At 39.9% G+C, this 14,883-nt stretch overlaps 1 protein-coding gene across 1 annotated transcript in view; it reads left to right on the top strand.

The window, feature by feature from the left end:
• ELOVL7 (ELOVL fatty acid elongase 7) overlaps positions 1-12,248 on the top strand; it is a 97,623-nt gene extending 85,375 nt beyond the window's left edge. Inside the window, exons 7-8 of the mRNA XM_055123152.1 lie at positions 4,504-4,640; positions 8,963-12,248. Of these exons, the coding sequence (XP_054979127.1) occupies positions 4,504-4,640; positions 8,963-9,172 (347 nt within the window). The 3' untranslated portion in view covers positions 9,173-12,248. The remainder of the gene's footprint in view (positions 1-4,503; positions 4,641-8,962) is intronic.
• The last annotated feature ends 2,635 nt before the right edge of the window (positions 12,249-14,883 follow it).

Below are 14,883 nucleotides of genomic sequence, written 5' to 3'. Positions count from 1 at the left end.
TAAGAAAGATGGTGGTGTGGTTCATTTCACAGAGTGTATATATAATAGTGAGACACAAATGAATTTGAGTGGTATTTAGTTTGGGTTCACAGTAAGCAATTTAATTCCTCTATGACAAAACAGGTAACTGTTGTTTTAAAAGGTGATACCTTTCACCTTGAAAGGGCATTTTCCCACCACTTTAATTTATTTATTCAAATACATTTCTTTTGGGGAAACAAGACTAATAAGATATAAACAATAAAGTCTGGAGATTGTTACAAGCTTCACTAATTTAATTTCTTACTTTAAAATTTGTGAGAACTGGAAGATACACTCATAGTTGATTTACTTTCAGAAAGAAAAGTTTATAAAACACAGTACAACTTCAGTGAGTCTTAGGGAAATATTTAGATTACTTGAAACAAGTTATTTTAGGGAAGTACTTTAGCAATAGTTGTATCTTCAAGTATCTACAACTGGTGCATTTCTGAATGATTATTAAAAATAATTAGTGTTTACTGTGCAACAATACTTATGATGTTTGTTCTTAGAAGGCATGAACATATGTTAAATTTATATTTTTCTTTTCTGGAATTCATAGTGCATATGATTTCATTCCTCCTTTACCCTAATTAGTCAAGATTTGTGAGGCCCTTCTTTATTGCTGGAGTTAGAAAATATAAGAATAAAGAAAATGGTACATTTGAAGAAAATATAATTTTAAATCAACTTTACTAGGCTTTATCAGGCTCTACATAAGGAATATAGAGTCTTCTGGATTGGACCTCTTAGGAAAGAGATGCTAGGGAGAGCTTCATGTTCTTCCAACACTACACCCTTCGTATTATTGGTTCATTGATGACTGTTAAAAGGTTTTTGCTTACAGACCTTCAGTGTTCTATGCTTCTATTCTAAGCTAAACATGACCATTAGGAGTTGTGAAATTAGAAGAGGAAAACTAGGATAAGAAAATGCAATTTGGGGCTGTATGGCACAGCGGGTAGGGCATTTGTCTTGCACAAGGCCGACTCAGGTTCGATTCCCAGCATCCCATATGGTTCTCTGAGCACTGCCAGGAGTAATTCCTGAGTGCAAAGCCAGGAGTAACCCTTGTGCATCGCTGGGTGTGACCCAAAAAGCCAAAAAATAGAAAAAAAGAAAATGCAATTTGTAAAAACCAAATGGTGGCAGTAAACAGAGATAGTTAATAGAAATTGTTTACCAATGAATAAATTTTTACTTTGGAAAAATAATAATTAAATGGAAGTCAGTAGGGGCTGGAGTGATAGCACAGCGGGTAGGGCGTTTGCCTTGCACGCGGCCAACCCGAGTTCAAGTCCCAGCATCCCATATGGTACCCTGAGCACTGCCAGGAGTAATTCCTGAGTGCAGAGCCAGGAATAACCCCTGTGCATCGCCAGATGTGACCCAAAAACCTAAAAAAAAAAAAAAATGGAAGTCAGTAATTTTAATACCAAAATCTGTGACAGTAAAAACACTTATTAAAAAGTAATGAGAGGGACTGGAGCCATAGCACAGCAGGTATAGGGCGTTTGCCTTCCACGCGGCTGACCCAGGTTCGATTCCAGCATCCCATATGGTCCTCTGAGCACCGCCAGGAGTAATTCCTGAGTGAAGAGCCAGGAGTAACCCCTGTGCATCGCCAGGTGTGACCCAAAAAGAAAAAAAAAAACGTAATGAGAGTAGAAAACAATGAATTGGATTTAACACATGTAGTGAAAAGGAGCTATACCATTCATAATTTTTTTGGTTTTTGTTTTAAACTGTGGAATTCTTTTGATCACATCTAGTAAAAAAAATTTCTCAGGTGGGACAAGGAGATAGTCCAAAGGTTAGAGTACATGCCTAGCACGTGCAGGACTCAGGTTTTGGCCCCCAGCACCATTTGGTGTGGCCCTAGAGGCCCTCAACACCACCAGCAGCCCTGCACGGCCTGAGTGGCATTATACCTTTGGACCCTTGTGTTGGCCAAGGATCACTAGGAGTCCCCATGGGCCTCTTGACCACTGCTTGGGACCTCCTCCCCCATAAACAAAACAACCTTGTGATAATCTGGTCAATAAATTATTGATAGATGTTTCTACTTGAGAGAGAATACCAGTTAAACTTTCTGACTGTGATTATGCAAATTATATCGATGCATTTTCTTTCATGTTACATTATAATACTGAATTTAAGAATAGGCTTGCTTTTCCAAGCAAATGATTGGGTCTTTTTTAAAATTTAGCTTTCCCTTTACACCTTAGATAAACACTGTGGTTTACAAAGTTGCTCATGATGATTGGTTACAGACATTCAATACACCAACACCAGTGCCACCACCATTGCACCTTACCACCACCATCTCCAGTTTTCCCATCCATCCCTTAAACCTGCCCTCATGGCAGGCCCTCAGTCAGTTATTTTATATTGCTTGTTATAATTTGCTAAAAGAATGATTAAAAAAAGTTTCCTCAGAAGAAAGTTAGGGAAGATTGTGTGTTTCACCATGGAGCTACTAAGCCCTTGTATAAGAGATTAAGTTTTCTGTGTTTATATTTTGTGTTTATGGAGTGAAAGCACAGCAGGTAGGGTGTTTGCCTTGCATGAGGCTGACCCTGGTTCAATTCCTCTGCCCCTAGAGCCCGGCAAGTTACCAAGAGTATCTTGCCCGCATGGCAGAGCCTGGCAAGCTACTCGTTGCATATTTGATATGCCAAAAACAGTAACAACAAGTCTCACAATAGAGACATTACTGGTGCCCGCTCGAGCAAATCGATGAGCAACGGGATGACAGTGGCAGTGACATGTATAGTGACTTATACAAAAGTATCCTTGATGACTTTATTCATAATAGCCCATATTGGAAATACTTAAAATATTTTAATAGCAGAATGGATACATGTAGTAATATAGTATGATAAAATAGAGCAATAAAAATGCAAGCTCTAATATACACACATTTAGAAGACATGGATAAAATTTGAAAGTATTTTGTTGATTGAAGGAAGTTTAGCACAAAAGAGTACTATATCACTGTATCACTGTCATCTTGCTGTTCATTGATTTGCTCGAGTGGGCGCCAGTAACATCTCCACTAGTTCCTGTCACGTGCTAGCGTACCCTGATGGTGTATTGGGGGCTCTTTCGGGGTCAGGGGAATGAGAACCGTCATTATTACTATTTTTGACATATTGAGTATGCCATGGGTAGCTTGACAGGCTCTGCCATGCGGGTGGGATACTCTCAGTACCTTGCTGGGCTCTCTGAGAGGGATAGAGGCTTTGGGGGCAGCCTCTAATTGCCTTGACAGGTGTTTCCAGTCAGGCATGTATATATATATATATATACACAAATATATTCCTCTATGATTTGTTGCCTACTGTGTGAACCCTATCAAATATGGTATAGTAATTATGGGAAATGAGTAGGGAGTGTCTTATGATGTGTCCAGGAATATGTTCACTCATATGTGAGGCTCAGCGTGAGCATGTGGAAAGCGGCCTGGAGCATGACGGCGGTTGGGTAGTGGAGGTCGGATGTTGGGGCTGGGTCCCTTGGGCAGGGAGGGCTCTCATTCCCTGTCCCCCACCCCCGAGTGCCCCAAGTGAAAACAGCCTGGTGTGGAGTCTGATGGCATGGTTATGGGGGCCTCATTTTATGCTCCCTTCCGGGGAAGCAGCCGTGAGTTCTGGACAGAAGAGTACATCTCATGTAATTCATAAATTGGTCAATAGGCAAAATGAATAGTTGCTAAAAGTTAGAATAAAGGTCATGGGGGCTGAGGAAACAGGTTAAAAGGCTGGAGTGTGCTTTGGATGCAGAGGCCCTGAGTTTGATCCCCTGCATTGTAGAGTCCCCTGAGGATGCCTGGTGGCCCCAAGAATTTCTGGTCTTAAGTAGCATCACAGTGCTGGACTTGAGTCCTAAGCATCTGTCCCTCACAGTTGGGCCGAATATTGTTGTAAGTGACCTGTGGGCCCCCCAATAACTCTTGGGGTTCACTCCACCCTCAAAAGAATCAAACTTATAGTGTGAGAACGACATATATTCCAGGAAGGAACGCTGTAACCTAATGATGTGGTGCTGGAAATGATGTGTCTTGAACCTCAGTAGTTATATAGGTATAGACATTTGTCAAAAATTAAGTCATCCATTTGAGATTAATGTAATTTGTGAACTTTATGTTAACTGTCACTAAAAAATGAATTTGATTAGTATTGGTTAGCAGTATATTCTGTTTAAAAAGTAAGTTAATTTGCTGATGTAAACCTGCATCACAAGATTGTCAGGGTTAAATCATAACAGAATAAACATGCTGCTTTAGTTTCTCATATTTCCTTTTTCTGTTTCACTAAGTGTTTTATCAAACCCTCTCTAATATCTTGACTACTTAAATACGAAAATTGATATTTTGTAGACGTCATCCCTACTGAAGTTAAAAAAATCATTTTATTAAAACTTCAGTTAAAAATATTAGCTCCATCATAAGGAATGTTTTCCTATAATTTTATTTTGCAGGTGGCTTGGGGACGTTCCACGCCTTCCTGAATACAGCAGTACATGTCGTCATGTATTCTTACTATGGACTGAGTGCGATGGGACCCGCCTATCAGAAATACCTGTGGTGGAAAAAGTATTTGACAACATTACAGCTTGTGAGTAATTTTCTGTCTTTGAAATGACATGAAAAACCTAACTGGATGTGGGGAGGGGGCGGTGTGGATGGATAGATCGCATAGGGGTTAAGGCACTTGCCAGATGTCAAACCTAACTGGAGGGCTGAATGGATAGCCCAGGGATTAAGCACTTGCCTTGCATGTGGCCATCCCATGCGATGCCAGGGATCACTCCTGAGCACAGAGCCTAGAAGAGCCTCTGAACACTGCTGGGTATGATCCAGAAGCTCTTTCCCCTCCCCAAACAATAACCAGCTAATCTCGAGTCCTTTATCTTCCCTGGGTTTGAGGATGCTAACTAAATAAAGGATCATGTTTAGAAAACAAGAAGGGCACACAGTGTCTGGCCTCATCTAGCATCCCATCGTTATCCTTTCTAAGTTATTTGGACTTTCATGGGAGTTTTACTGAAAGCAATACTTATGTAGTAGCTAAAAAACTCAGACAAAACAGCATGTATATTTTTATACAACGTTTATACTAGTTTACACTCTTAAAATAGATATGTAAGGGATGTAGCTCAAGAAGCAGAACACATGCCAAGCATGCCAATGTCCTGAGTGTGAAGTCCAGCACTGCATGCTGCCCTTCCAGAATTTATGGAAAGGCATGGATGTCCCCAGCACCGCCAGGCCCTCAAAGCACTGAGTCACTGAGTATGAGTCCTGAACTGTCAGGTCATACTGTATCAATAGGAGTAACCTTAGTGGTCCTTGAAGTCCATTGCATGGGGGTTACTTATGTATTTTTATATATGCATATATGTCTGCATATATATGTATGCACATATATATATATTTACGTTTATATATGTGAAAAAAATAACCTCAAAGGTCGCAAACCTCAACAGATATATTTTAAACCATTACTGATAAATTCATATGGTCCTATTCTATTTTTTCATAGTTCATGATTTCTGGTACACTCAATGATCTTGAAAAATGATGAGCCTATTTTTCTAGTGCTAATATAAGAGTATGTTCTTCCTTAATTAGTCAAACTACTATGGAATGTGTATATATTGGCAAACCAAAATGCTTATGGATGTATACATCTGTACACAAATTGCTATGTAAATTTGAGTTCTGTCCTCTAGTAAATAATGTTCAAAAGAACAGGCATTTATTTAGACAGGCTTAGTAATATTTTCCAAGCATTAATTAAAAGATATGGATTTGTTTTTAAAGACAATCTTACGTTTGAGATGATAACTTTCTTTGAAAAAGAATTCTATAATCTTCATGTTTTTAAAATGTATAATAACTTGGTGCCACATTCTGCCTTAACACTATGGAGAATATAAATTTAGTAGACAGCCTATTGAGTTTCATTTCTATGAAAATATTACAGCTAAAGTAAAATTTGGTATGTGCACATAATGTATTCTCCAGGGTGAGGGATTGATATATTAGACTGTGAAGATGTCCACTCATATTCTCTTGGGTTTTGGGCATTTTGGGGGTGTTTTTTAAAATTTTTTGGTGTGAGAGGTGGTAGTTTCCCCACCAGTTTTCAGAAAGCTCTGGGACCCCAACCAGCCTTCTTGACCTATTAAGCTAGTGGTTCAGTGCAAAGACCCTGTGGTGATGGGGACTACCAGGGCAAACCTAGCCATGTTAGGGACCACCAGAGTCACATCCAATGATGACCAGTAGCCTCCAGGGTTACACTTGGAAATTGTCAGGTGATCACCCATGTGGTGCCAGGGATTGAACCAGGGTTGGCCACCTGCAGGGTAAACACCTTAACTCCATACTCTCTCCTGACACCCTTATACTTAACAATTGTATAAAAAAATGACAATGCCTATGGCTTGGAATGATAGCACAGCAGGTAGGGTGTTTGCCTTGCATGCGGCCGACCTGGGTTTGATTCCCAGCATCCCCTGAGCACCATCAGGAGTATTTTCTGAGTAAAGAGCCAGGAATAACCCCTGTGTATCGCTGAGTGTGACCCAAAAATTAAAAAAAATTTTTAAAAATGACAATACCCTAAGTGATTAATCTTAGAAAATAGAACTGTAGCACTGTTGTCCTATTGTTCATCGATTTGCTCGAGCAGGCACCAGTAATGTCTCCATTGTGAGACTTGTTGTTACTATTTTTGGCATATTAAATATGCCACGGGTAGCTTGCCAGGCTCTGCCATGCGAGCGGAATACTCTTGGTAGCTTGCCAGGCTCTCCAAGAGGGATGGAGGAATCAAACCTGGGTCGGCCGCATGCAAGGCAAACACTCTACCCACTCTACTCTACTTTTCTAAGTCCATCTTAGAAAATTGTTAAATAAATTATTTTAATTCACATTTTTTGTTGTTTTGTGGCCACACCTGGCAATGATCAGGATTACTCCTGGCTCGATACTCAGGTATTACTCCTGGAGGTGCTCAAGGGACCATATGGCATGCTGGGGATTGAATCTGGGTCGACCATGTGCAAGGAAAAAGATAACTCTACAGCCCCTATTTTAGTTCATGCCTTGAAAGAGGAAGAAGCAAGGGAAATTTCAGTTGTTGTCCAAGTATTTTTTTTATGATTGTGAAATAATACAAGTTGATTGCATAGGAATCAGAATGTTGAATCATGAGGAAGAAAAAGAAATAAAAATCCCATGACTCATAGACAATCTGTATGGATATTTTTAATTTTATTCTCATGGTTTTTCTCTTTTGTGTACCAATGTATGTATCTTTTACATGATTTGTATCGTATAACACAATTTTTACTAGGCTTTTTAATATAAGGGCCGATGGGGTAAGAGTGATATAGTACAGTGCATAGGGCATTTATCTTGTATGTAGCTGACTCAAGTTCAGTCCCTGGAACTCCACAGGGTCTCCTGAGTCTTGCTAGAAGTGTTCCTTGAGAGCAGAGCTAGGATTAAGCCCCAGTCATAGCCAGGTGTGGTCCCAAAAGAGACAAAAAATAATAAATAACGTAAGAGCCAAATCTGGCATTGCTGAGAGCATGTGAGCAACCAATTAACTATTTCCCTTGCCCCTGTGTCAGGCCTTTAAAAAACAAATTTTTTTAAAGCAAATAAGAGCAACTTGTTTTATTTTTTCTTTTTTAGTGATACATTTCTGATATAATTTATTATTTAAATAACACACTCAATACTTTTAAATGTAAAAAATGTAATAATGTGGAAAAATATAGATAATTTCAGTGAAACAAAAGCACACTTCACTGATTATTGAGGTTGTTGTTTAGCTTTTCTGTGTTTTTTTTTTTTTTTTGGCATTTTGGGTCACCTGGCGATGCACAGGGGTTGCTCCTGGCTCTGCACTCAGGAATTACTCCAGGCGGTGCTGAGGGGACCGTACGGGATGCTGGGAATTGAACCCAGGTTGGCCGCAAGCAAAGCAAACACCCTACCTGCTGTGCTATTGCTCCAGCCCCTGTGGCTCCATTTTTTCATCTGTAAGATGAGAAGAATATGCGTAGCTGTTGTGCAGGACATGTCATGAAATTTCCTAAGACAAGGCCAGGAAAGGTGCTGATGATAATGAAAGAAAGTATGAAAATCTTATCTATGGTTATGGCTTGTTGATCATTTATGAGTAATTAGCAACTTCATTTATTTTTACCTTTCTAAAATGTCCACTGAACACATGTTGTCTTTAAGTCAGGAAGAGAAAAGGTATCGCCCCAAATAGTGCAGCTGAGAAAACCTCTAAGTTCACTTAGAAAGTGTCAGCCTGAATAAATCTGTTCTGGCCACAGAGCACTTGGCTGCCACTAAGTGCGGTCTCCCTCCTCCAGGTCCTCTGTGACCTCTGGTGAACTTTTACCTCTGAAAATCGTAGGCAAGGGGTAGCTAGGAGGACTCAAAGATGCTTTAGTTCCTGACAAGTTACAGAGGCTATAATTTGAAAGTGAAACACCTGGCCTACCAACAAGTCAAAATACCTGAACTTGAAATGATCATGGAAAATGCAGCCTAAACACAGTTGTCTCATGAGATCTCACCAGTTAAGGACCAAAAGCCCCTGCTCTGTGGGTGCTCTTGGGATGGCAGTGTTAAGGTTCTGTGAGCCTTTGGGTCACTGAAATGGGGAGTCCCAGAAGTGGCAGGGAGGCCAGGCTAAATGGAGGTTCCAAATTGCCATCTGGATTCTGACCCTGTTCCGCCCACTCTAACTCCCATAGGGAGAGACTAGACTCAAAGATCAAATTCGCTGCCCACGGTAGCTGCTTGTAACTGGAGGGGGCTTGAACAAGGCGTTGAAGAATGCATTAGAGAATTGCTTCATTGTGAGTTTTCAAATATGAACTTAAAAAAATATCTTTCATCTTTTAGGTCCAGTTCATTATTGTCACCATCCACATAGGCCAGTTCTTTTTCATGGAGGATTGCAAGTACCAGTACCCCATCTTTCTGTACGTCATTATGAGCTATGGGTGTATCTTTCTGCTCCTCTTTCTCCATTTTTGGTATCGTGCTTACACCAAAGGTCAGAGGCTGCCCAAAACTGTGAAGAATGGAGTCTGCAAAAGTAAAGATCACTGAAGTCCAAACACATGAATCTATGAATTAGACTGCTATTTTGTCATCCTTGACAATCAACAGGTATTTCCATGTGCAGTGCATTTTGTATATTTTTCAAAACCAAAGGCTTGTATTTTTATGATCAGTCATTAGGGTTTCTGAGAGTCCGAAGCTCCCAGATAACAGAGTCTTCTGATAATTTGAGCCTGGAGCGGCCAGTTTTTCAGCTGCTTTATAAACCTACTACAGAGGTTTTGTTCAGTACATTTTGTTACATTGAAGGAAGGCGTGAGAAATATAGTACTCTTCAAAGAAGTCCGGTCTAGATGAGAAATATCAATAGATATTTTGATCACGGACAGAGATCCAAGTACAGTACATTCCTTCCACTGGGTCTGAAAACCTCGGAGCTGTGAGCTTTGGCTTTGCTGCTTATTGACTGTGGTCAAGTTAAATTTCTTCCGAAGAGCTAACACAGATGAGCAACACGTAAATTTCCAATAAGCTGTCATGTAAAATCACTAATAACAATTCTGTGGGGCAGTGCCAGGAATTGATTGCAGTTCTTCATGATTGTGAGGCATGCACTGTCCTCTGAGCTATTTCCCTGGCCCCCAGCAATAATTTTTAATAATCTCTTGAGTAGCGGCCACTAGTCCTGCTAGTAAGACTTCCTTGTAACCCTTTTGTTGTATAAACTTAAAAGTAACACCCCTTCCAGTTAGCACTTGAGCTAATACTTAATGCACTTGACACAAAGGTTAAGGTAATATTGTGAAAACAAGATGATTTGTTCTGATGATTTATGAACACTTCGTTAATTGTGCTGTGTAACTCCCTGTCTGTTTCTGGAAAGAGGTGAATTTGTCAATGGAAACGAACTCTGTTGTTCAGTGGTGAATCTATGTTGTCTGCTGTAACGTCACTGTCCTGAATTTGTCCTGGTATAAAGAATCATCTTGGTTATAATATATGTTTATATATTGTTAGATATGAAGATGTTCATATCATTAGCACGCTGCATGAACCCTAATGTCATAAATTATTTTCAGTCATCTGGTTTGCAGAGATGGGTTGGAAGAGTCGTTTGTGAAACGATTGGAGGCACGGGTGGTATGGGAATTATCTAGTGAACATTTGTTTATATAAAGAGTTCTTTATAAAGAGAAAGAGAGGGTCAGGGAACTGAAAGCACATACTTTGCATGTCAGACCCAGGGTTTGATCCCTGGCATCATGTGGCACAACCTGCCCCAGCATTACCAGGAGCAGCCCCTGAGCAACAGACCAGCACTAGTCCCACCCTCAGCACTGCCAGGTTTGGCCCAAAATAAAGAGAAGGGTACTATATAACAGTTGTTACAGATACGCTACGTGAAAAATTATTCCAGAAATAGGAATTGACAGCCTAAATTTCTTTTTTTAATCAATAAAGTACTAAAATTTATCTTAGAAGCAGTTTCATTCTTAAAAATTATTTTAAAATATTTTGTTTTTATAGTCTCTTGTTGGAGAACAAAAACTGCTGGTTAATACGATTTTGTCCAAGAAGAAACACTATTTGAACCATTCTAACTTTTTTATTTTTTAAGTTTCCTTGTTATATTTGTACTCAGCTTTTAAGACCTATCATGCTCGTTTGACTCAGTAATGAGTTCTTATGGACCTCAGTTATGTCACACACAGTGATGCTTCTTGTCCAGCAAAGTATGTGGCTTTATTTGTTGTCACATCCTTTAATTTTGTGTCTCCCAGTTTGCTCATCTGTACCACAATCCTTCTCTTCACACTTACCAGATTTGTAATTATTTGCCTTTATGTTACCATTGCTGATTTTACTTGCTTGCAATGTGAGAGGATGAGGCTTGAGAAATAAGGGGAATTTCATAGTTTTTTAAGTAAAGAACAGGAGAGCAAACTTAAAAAACAGCTTTGTCTTACTGTTTTGTGAGGTTTGCAGGGTTCCCAAGAGTTTTCTTTGTGGAGAGGAGAGGGTCTTTAAATCTAGTCTTTGCTAAAATGAGAAAATGGGATAGATGTTGTTAAACATGCATACTATTCCCCAAAACCCAAGCAGGGTAAAGGCCAAAAGGAAGAAAAGTGAAAGAAGACAAAAGACCGACCGGCCTGCCTGCCTTCCTTCCTTCCTTCCTTCCTTCCTTCCTTCCTTCCTTCCTTCCTTCCTTCCTTCCTTCCTTCCTTCCTTCCTTCCTTCCTTCCTTCCTTCCTACATTCGCATAATTTTCAATCTGCATCAAACCACCTCTCCGAACTTGCCTGTCCTTTGACTTGGAGCCTAGAGACAGTACAGGGTTAAGGCATTCACCCTACACACGGCCAATCCTGGTTCAATCCCTTGGCACCATATATGATTTCCAAAGCACCATGAAGAGGAATCCCTGAGTCCACCAGGTGTGATCCAGACCCCTACCCCACCCCATCCAAATAAGTTTGTGAACAAGTAGCAACATGTGATGGAACCACATATGATATGACATGATTAGAAGCGGAGAACTTGGATATTACATGAAAAGAAGCATCTTCCACATGATTTAGTAGATCATGATGAATACGCCTGGACAGAGTTTCACTTGGAGTCTTATCCCACTTTTCAGTATTTTTTTGCCTTTGGATTTGCTTAGTCAACAAAATCTAGTTTATGACAAATGATTTGTAAATCCTTGAGAATTTATGTCTACAATATGAATAAATCACATATTAAAAATTTAAATCGTTATAGGCCATTCCCATTTTATTGGAGTAGATGATGTTGCCATATAAATTACAAAATCATGAAGTTACATTTCCTCAATTATTATGTTCAAAAATTAAGAACTACAAAATGCCATGGATGTTGTCAGACTTGAGTTTGTTTTTCTTTGTGTATCATAATAAATTTGTGTTATCATGGGCCAGCATGAAAGTACAGTGGATAGGGTACTTGCCTTGCGCACAGCCAACCCAAGTTCTATCCCTAGCAGCCATTATGGTCTCCAAGCCCACGAGGAATAATCCCTGAGTGCAGAGCCTGAAGTAAGTCCTAAGAGCCCCTGGATGTGGCTCAAAAACAAAAAATAAATAAAATAAACTTGTGGTGTCAAATATATGTGTGTATCTCTTCTTTTGGAATCTAACTGCAAATGTTTGCATGGGTAGATGGTTTTTCATCTGAATATGCATTTAACTTAAGTAGTTTGCACTTTTGTTGTACACTTGCTATGTCCCAAAAGCACTGTGTTAGAGAGTATAGCAATGCAAAGATGCTTATGACTCCTGGAATTCAATGATGTTAAAGAATATAGGAGAACAGAGAGATTGCATAGAAGTTAAAACACTCGCCTTGCATGTGACTGACACTCATTCAATCCCTGACATCATCTATGTTCCCTAGACACTGCCCTAATGACCTGTGTGCCCTGAGCACATAGGAGTTTCCCCTGAGTGCTGTTAGGTGTGCCCTTCCCCCCAAAATACAAAAAAGAATAAAGGATATTATGCATTATAGGTGCCATGCATATGTAAGTCCTGTTGCTTCAGGGAAGGATTCATGAAGGTATTTAACTTTGAGGAGTCTTTACACAGAATATCAAAATCAGTGGTAGACTGTTGACAAGCTACTCGGTAAAAAGTTTTAAAAAGGCAACACCTATAGGAAGAAAGCTTTAGAAATTTTGGACAGTGGTCAGTGGACCAAATAAGACTGCAGCTTCCTGTCAGTGCTAAGAGGTCAGTAAGGAAGGAGGGCTCTGATCTTGGGGACCTGCCACCCAGCCTCAGTACTGGGTAATTCTACAGGCATAAAAAGCTTTCTGCTCAGAGAGAAGAAACTGCATATGGTATCTTAAATAGTCAGTGAGTTGGGGTCCTGAAAGCAGAATTAGTTGACTTAGCATGAAATGAAGAGAGCCAGAGTGTGTGAGAGTCTTCAGTGGGAGACTTGAGTCTGACAGCTGATTGATCAAGGATGGATGGTGCCAGAGGCTTCTGAGAAGCAGTGTGATGGTGTGGGAAATAGCCTCAACCTGCAGCTCTGAGCATGTGTGTTCATTGCCAATTTGGACAAGCCAGTGACCTTTTCTCAGCTTGTTGCTTTATCGGTCAAATAATAGTATATTTCCTCCTTGCCATATTATTGCAGGGCTTAAATGAAACAATATATTTCAAAGCCTTTTGCAGTACTTGGTAAAAATATAAAGCACATAGGCACAGAGAATGTAGATTCACTAAATTTGAGTTGTGTTTTCAGGAAGGTGCATCCTTGGCAGCCTCAGGTGGAGTGAGGTCTGTGATTTGGGGGAAGGGAACTTGAGGGCCAAACTCCCTCTGTTTTTAACACATGCAGACAGGAAGGAACAGGCTCTCTGCACATCTTGTGGTGCGTTCGAGGCTGTCCCAGAGAGACTAATAGACTCTTACTATTAGGGGACTATGGATTTTGTTGACAGCTGATTCAGGGTAGGCTCTTCATGAACATATGACCCAATAATCCCTACAAACTGCAACAATAAGCACCTAAAATAACTCGTATTCCTCTAGCGGGTAAATGTGTCTATGTACTTGCCGGAGCCCACAGGAATCAATGAATTAAATAGGACCAAATCTGTCAGAATAATGGTCAGAAATGGAAACTAAGTTGGATCATAACAATGTTAAGTTATTTTCTTGGAGTGATGAGTTTGTGGACTAAGAAGCATACTTGACACGTAGAGGTAAACTTGCATGTAATCCTAACAGAGAAGTTGCTGTTATTCTCTCCACATATTGGAAACAACTACTCAGGGATCTCACATCTTGGAGGTTATTGAATTAGCATTCAGCACTGATTCAGAGATTGATGCAGTTTATTTTAGTTTCTGTTGATAGCTCTGTGTTGTCACACAGAGTAAAATGTTAAATGTCATTTTCACATTATGCTATTTATTAATATATATTTTGCACCTGTGTATTGTATAAGTAACTCTCCAGTTTTCTTCCATGAACCAATGATGAAATAAATCAAGAAAAATGCTTTTCATAATCCTACTATCATTTAAGAGTAATCACAATTGCCTCGAAAGAAGATTTGAGACTGTGATTTTAAGACTATATACCAGTTTAATATTTATAGGCAATATAGCCCAGCATGACAGTCTCTCATTTGAAGCCTGACCCTTTGTCACTATATTTCATTGGAGAACACTTTTGCATTAAAAATACAACATGTTTTTCTTTAGTCAGACAAGGGACTCATTAAGAGGAATAGTAGCATCTAATTCCCCCTATTAAAGGGGAGAAGGGAAAGTAGATCAGCGCTCAGAATCTGTTGCTGAGTGCTGATGCTAGGTGGTAATCATAGTTGTGGTGTGGAAGACGATGGTGAAGGTGGTAGCAAAAGTGGTGATTTGTAATGGTGATGAAGTGGTTGATAGGATGTAGGGAGTATGGTGGTGATGGTGGTTGTGAGAGTGATGGTGGCTGATACTGTGGTGATGGCTGTGGTAGTAGGTGTGTTGGTGATAAGATAATGATGATAATGGTATTAATAATGGTGGTAGTGGTGATAGTGGCAGATATTTGGTGATAATAGTCATAATGGCAGATGAGTTGGTGATGATAGTGCTAAGTATTGATAGTGGTGAGGGTGAGGGTGGCAGATATGGTGTTTATCATGGCGGCCAGTGTGTTGGAGAGTGTGGTGATGATAGTAGTAATGGTGATTGTGATGGTGGTAACAGTGACACATGGTGCTGATGA

This window comes from Sorex araneus, chromosome 1 (genome assembly GCF_027595985.1).
Source record: "Sorex araneus isolate mSorAra2 chromosome 1, mSorAra2.pri, whole genome shotgun sequence".
Taxonomy (NCBI): Eukaryota; Metazoa; Chordata; class Mammalia; order Eulipotyphla; family Soricidae; genus Sorex; species Sorex araneus.
This window is presented reverse-complemented; position numbering and strand designations above follow the sequence as displayed.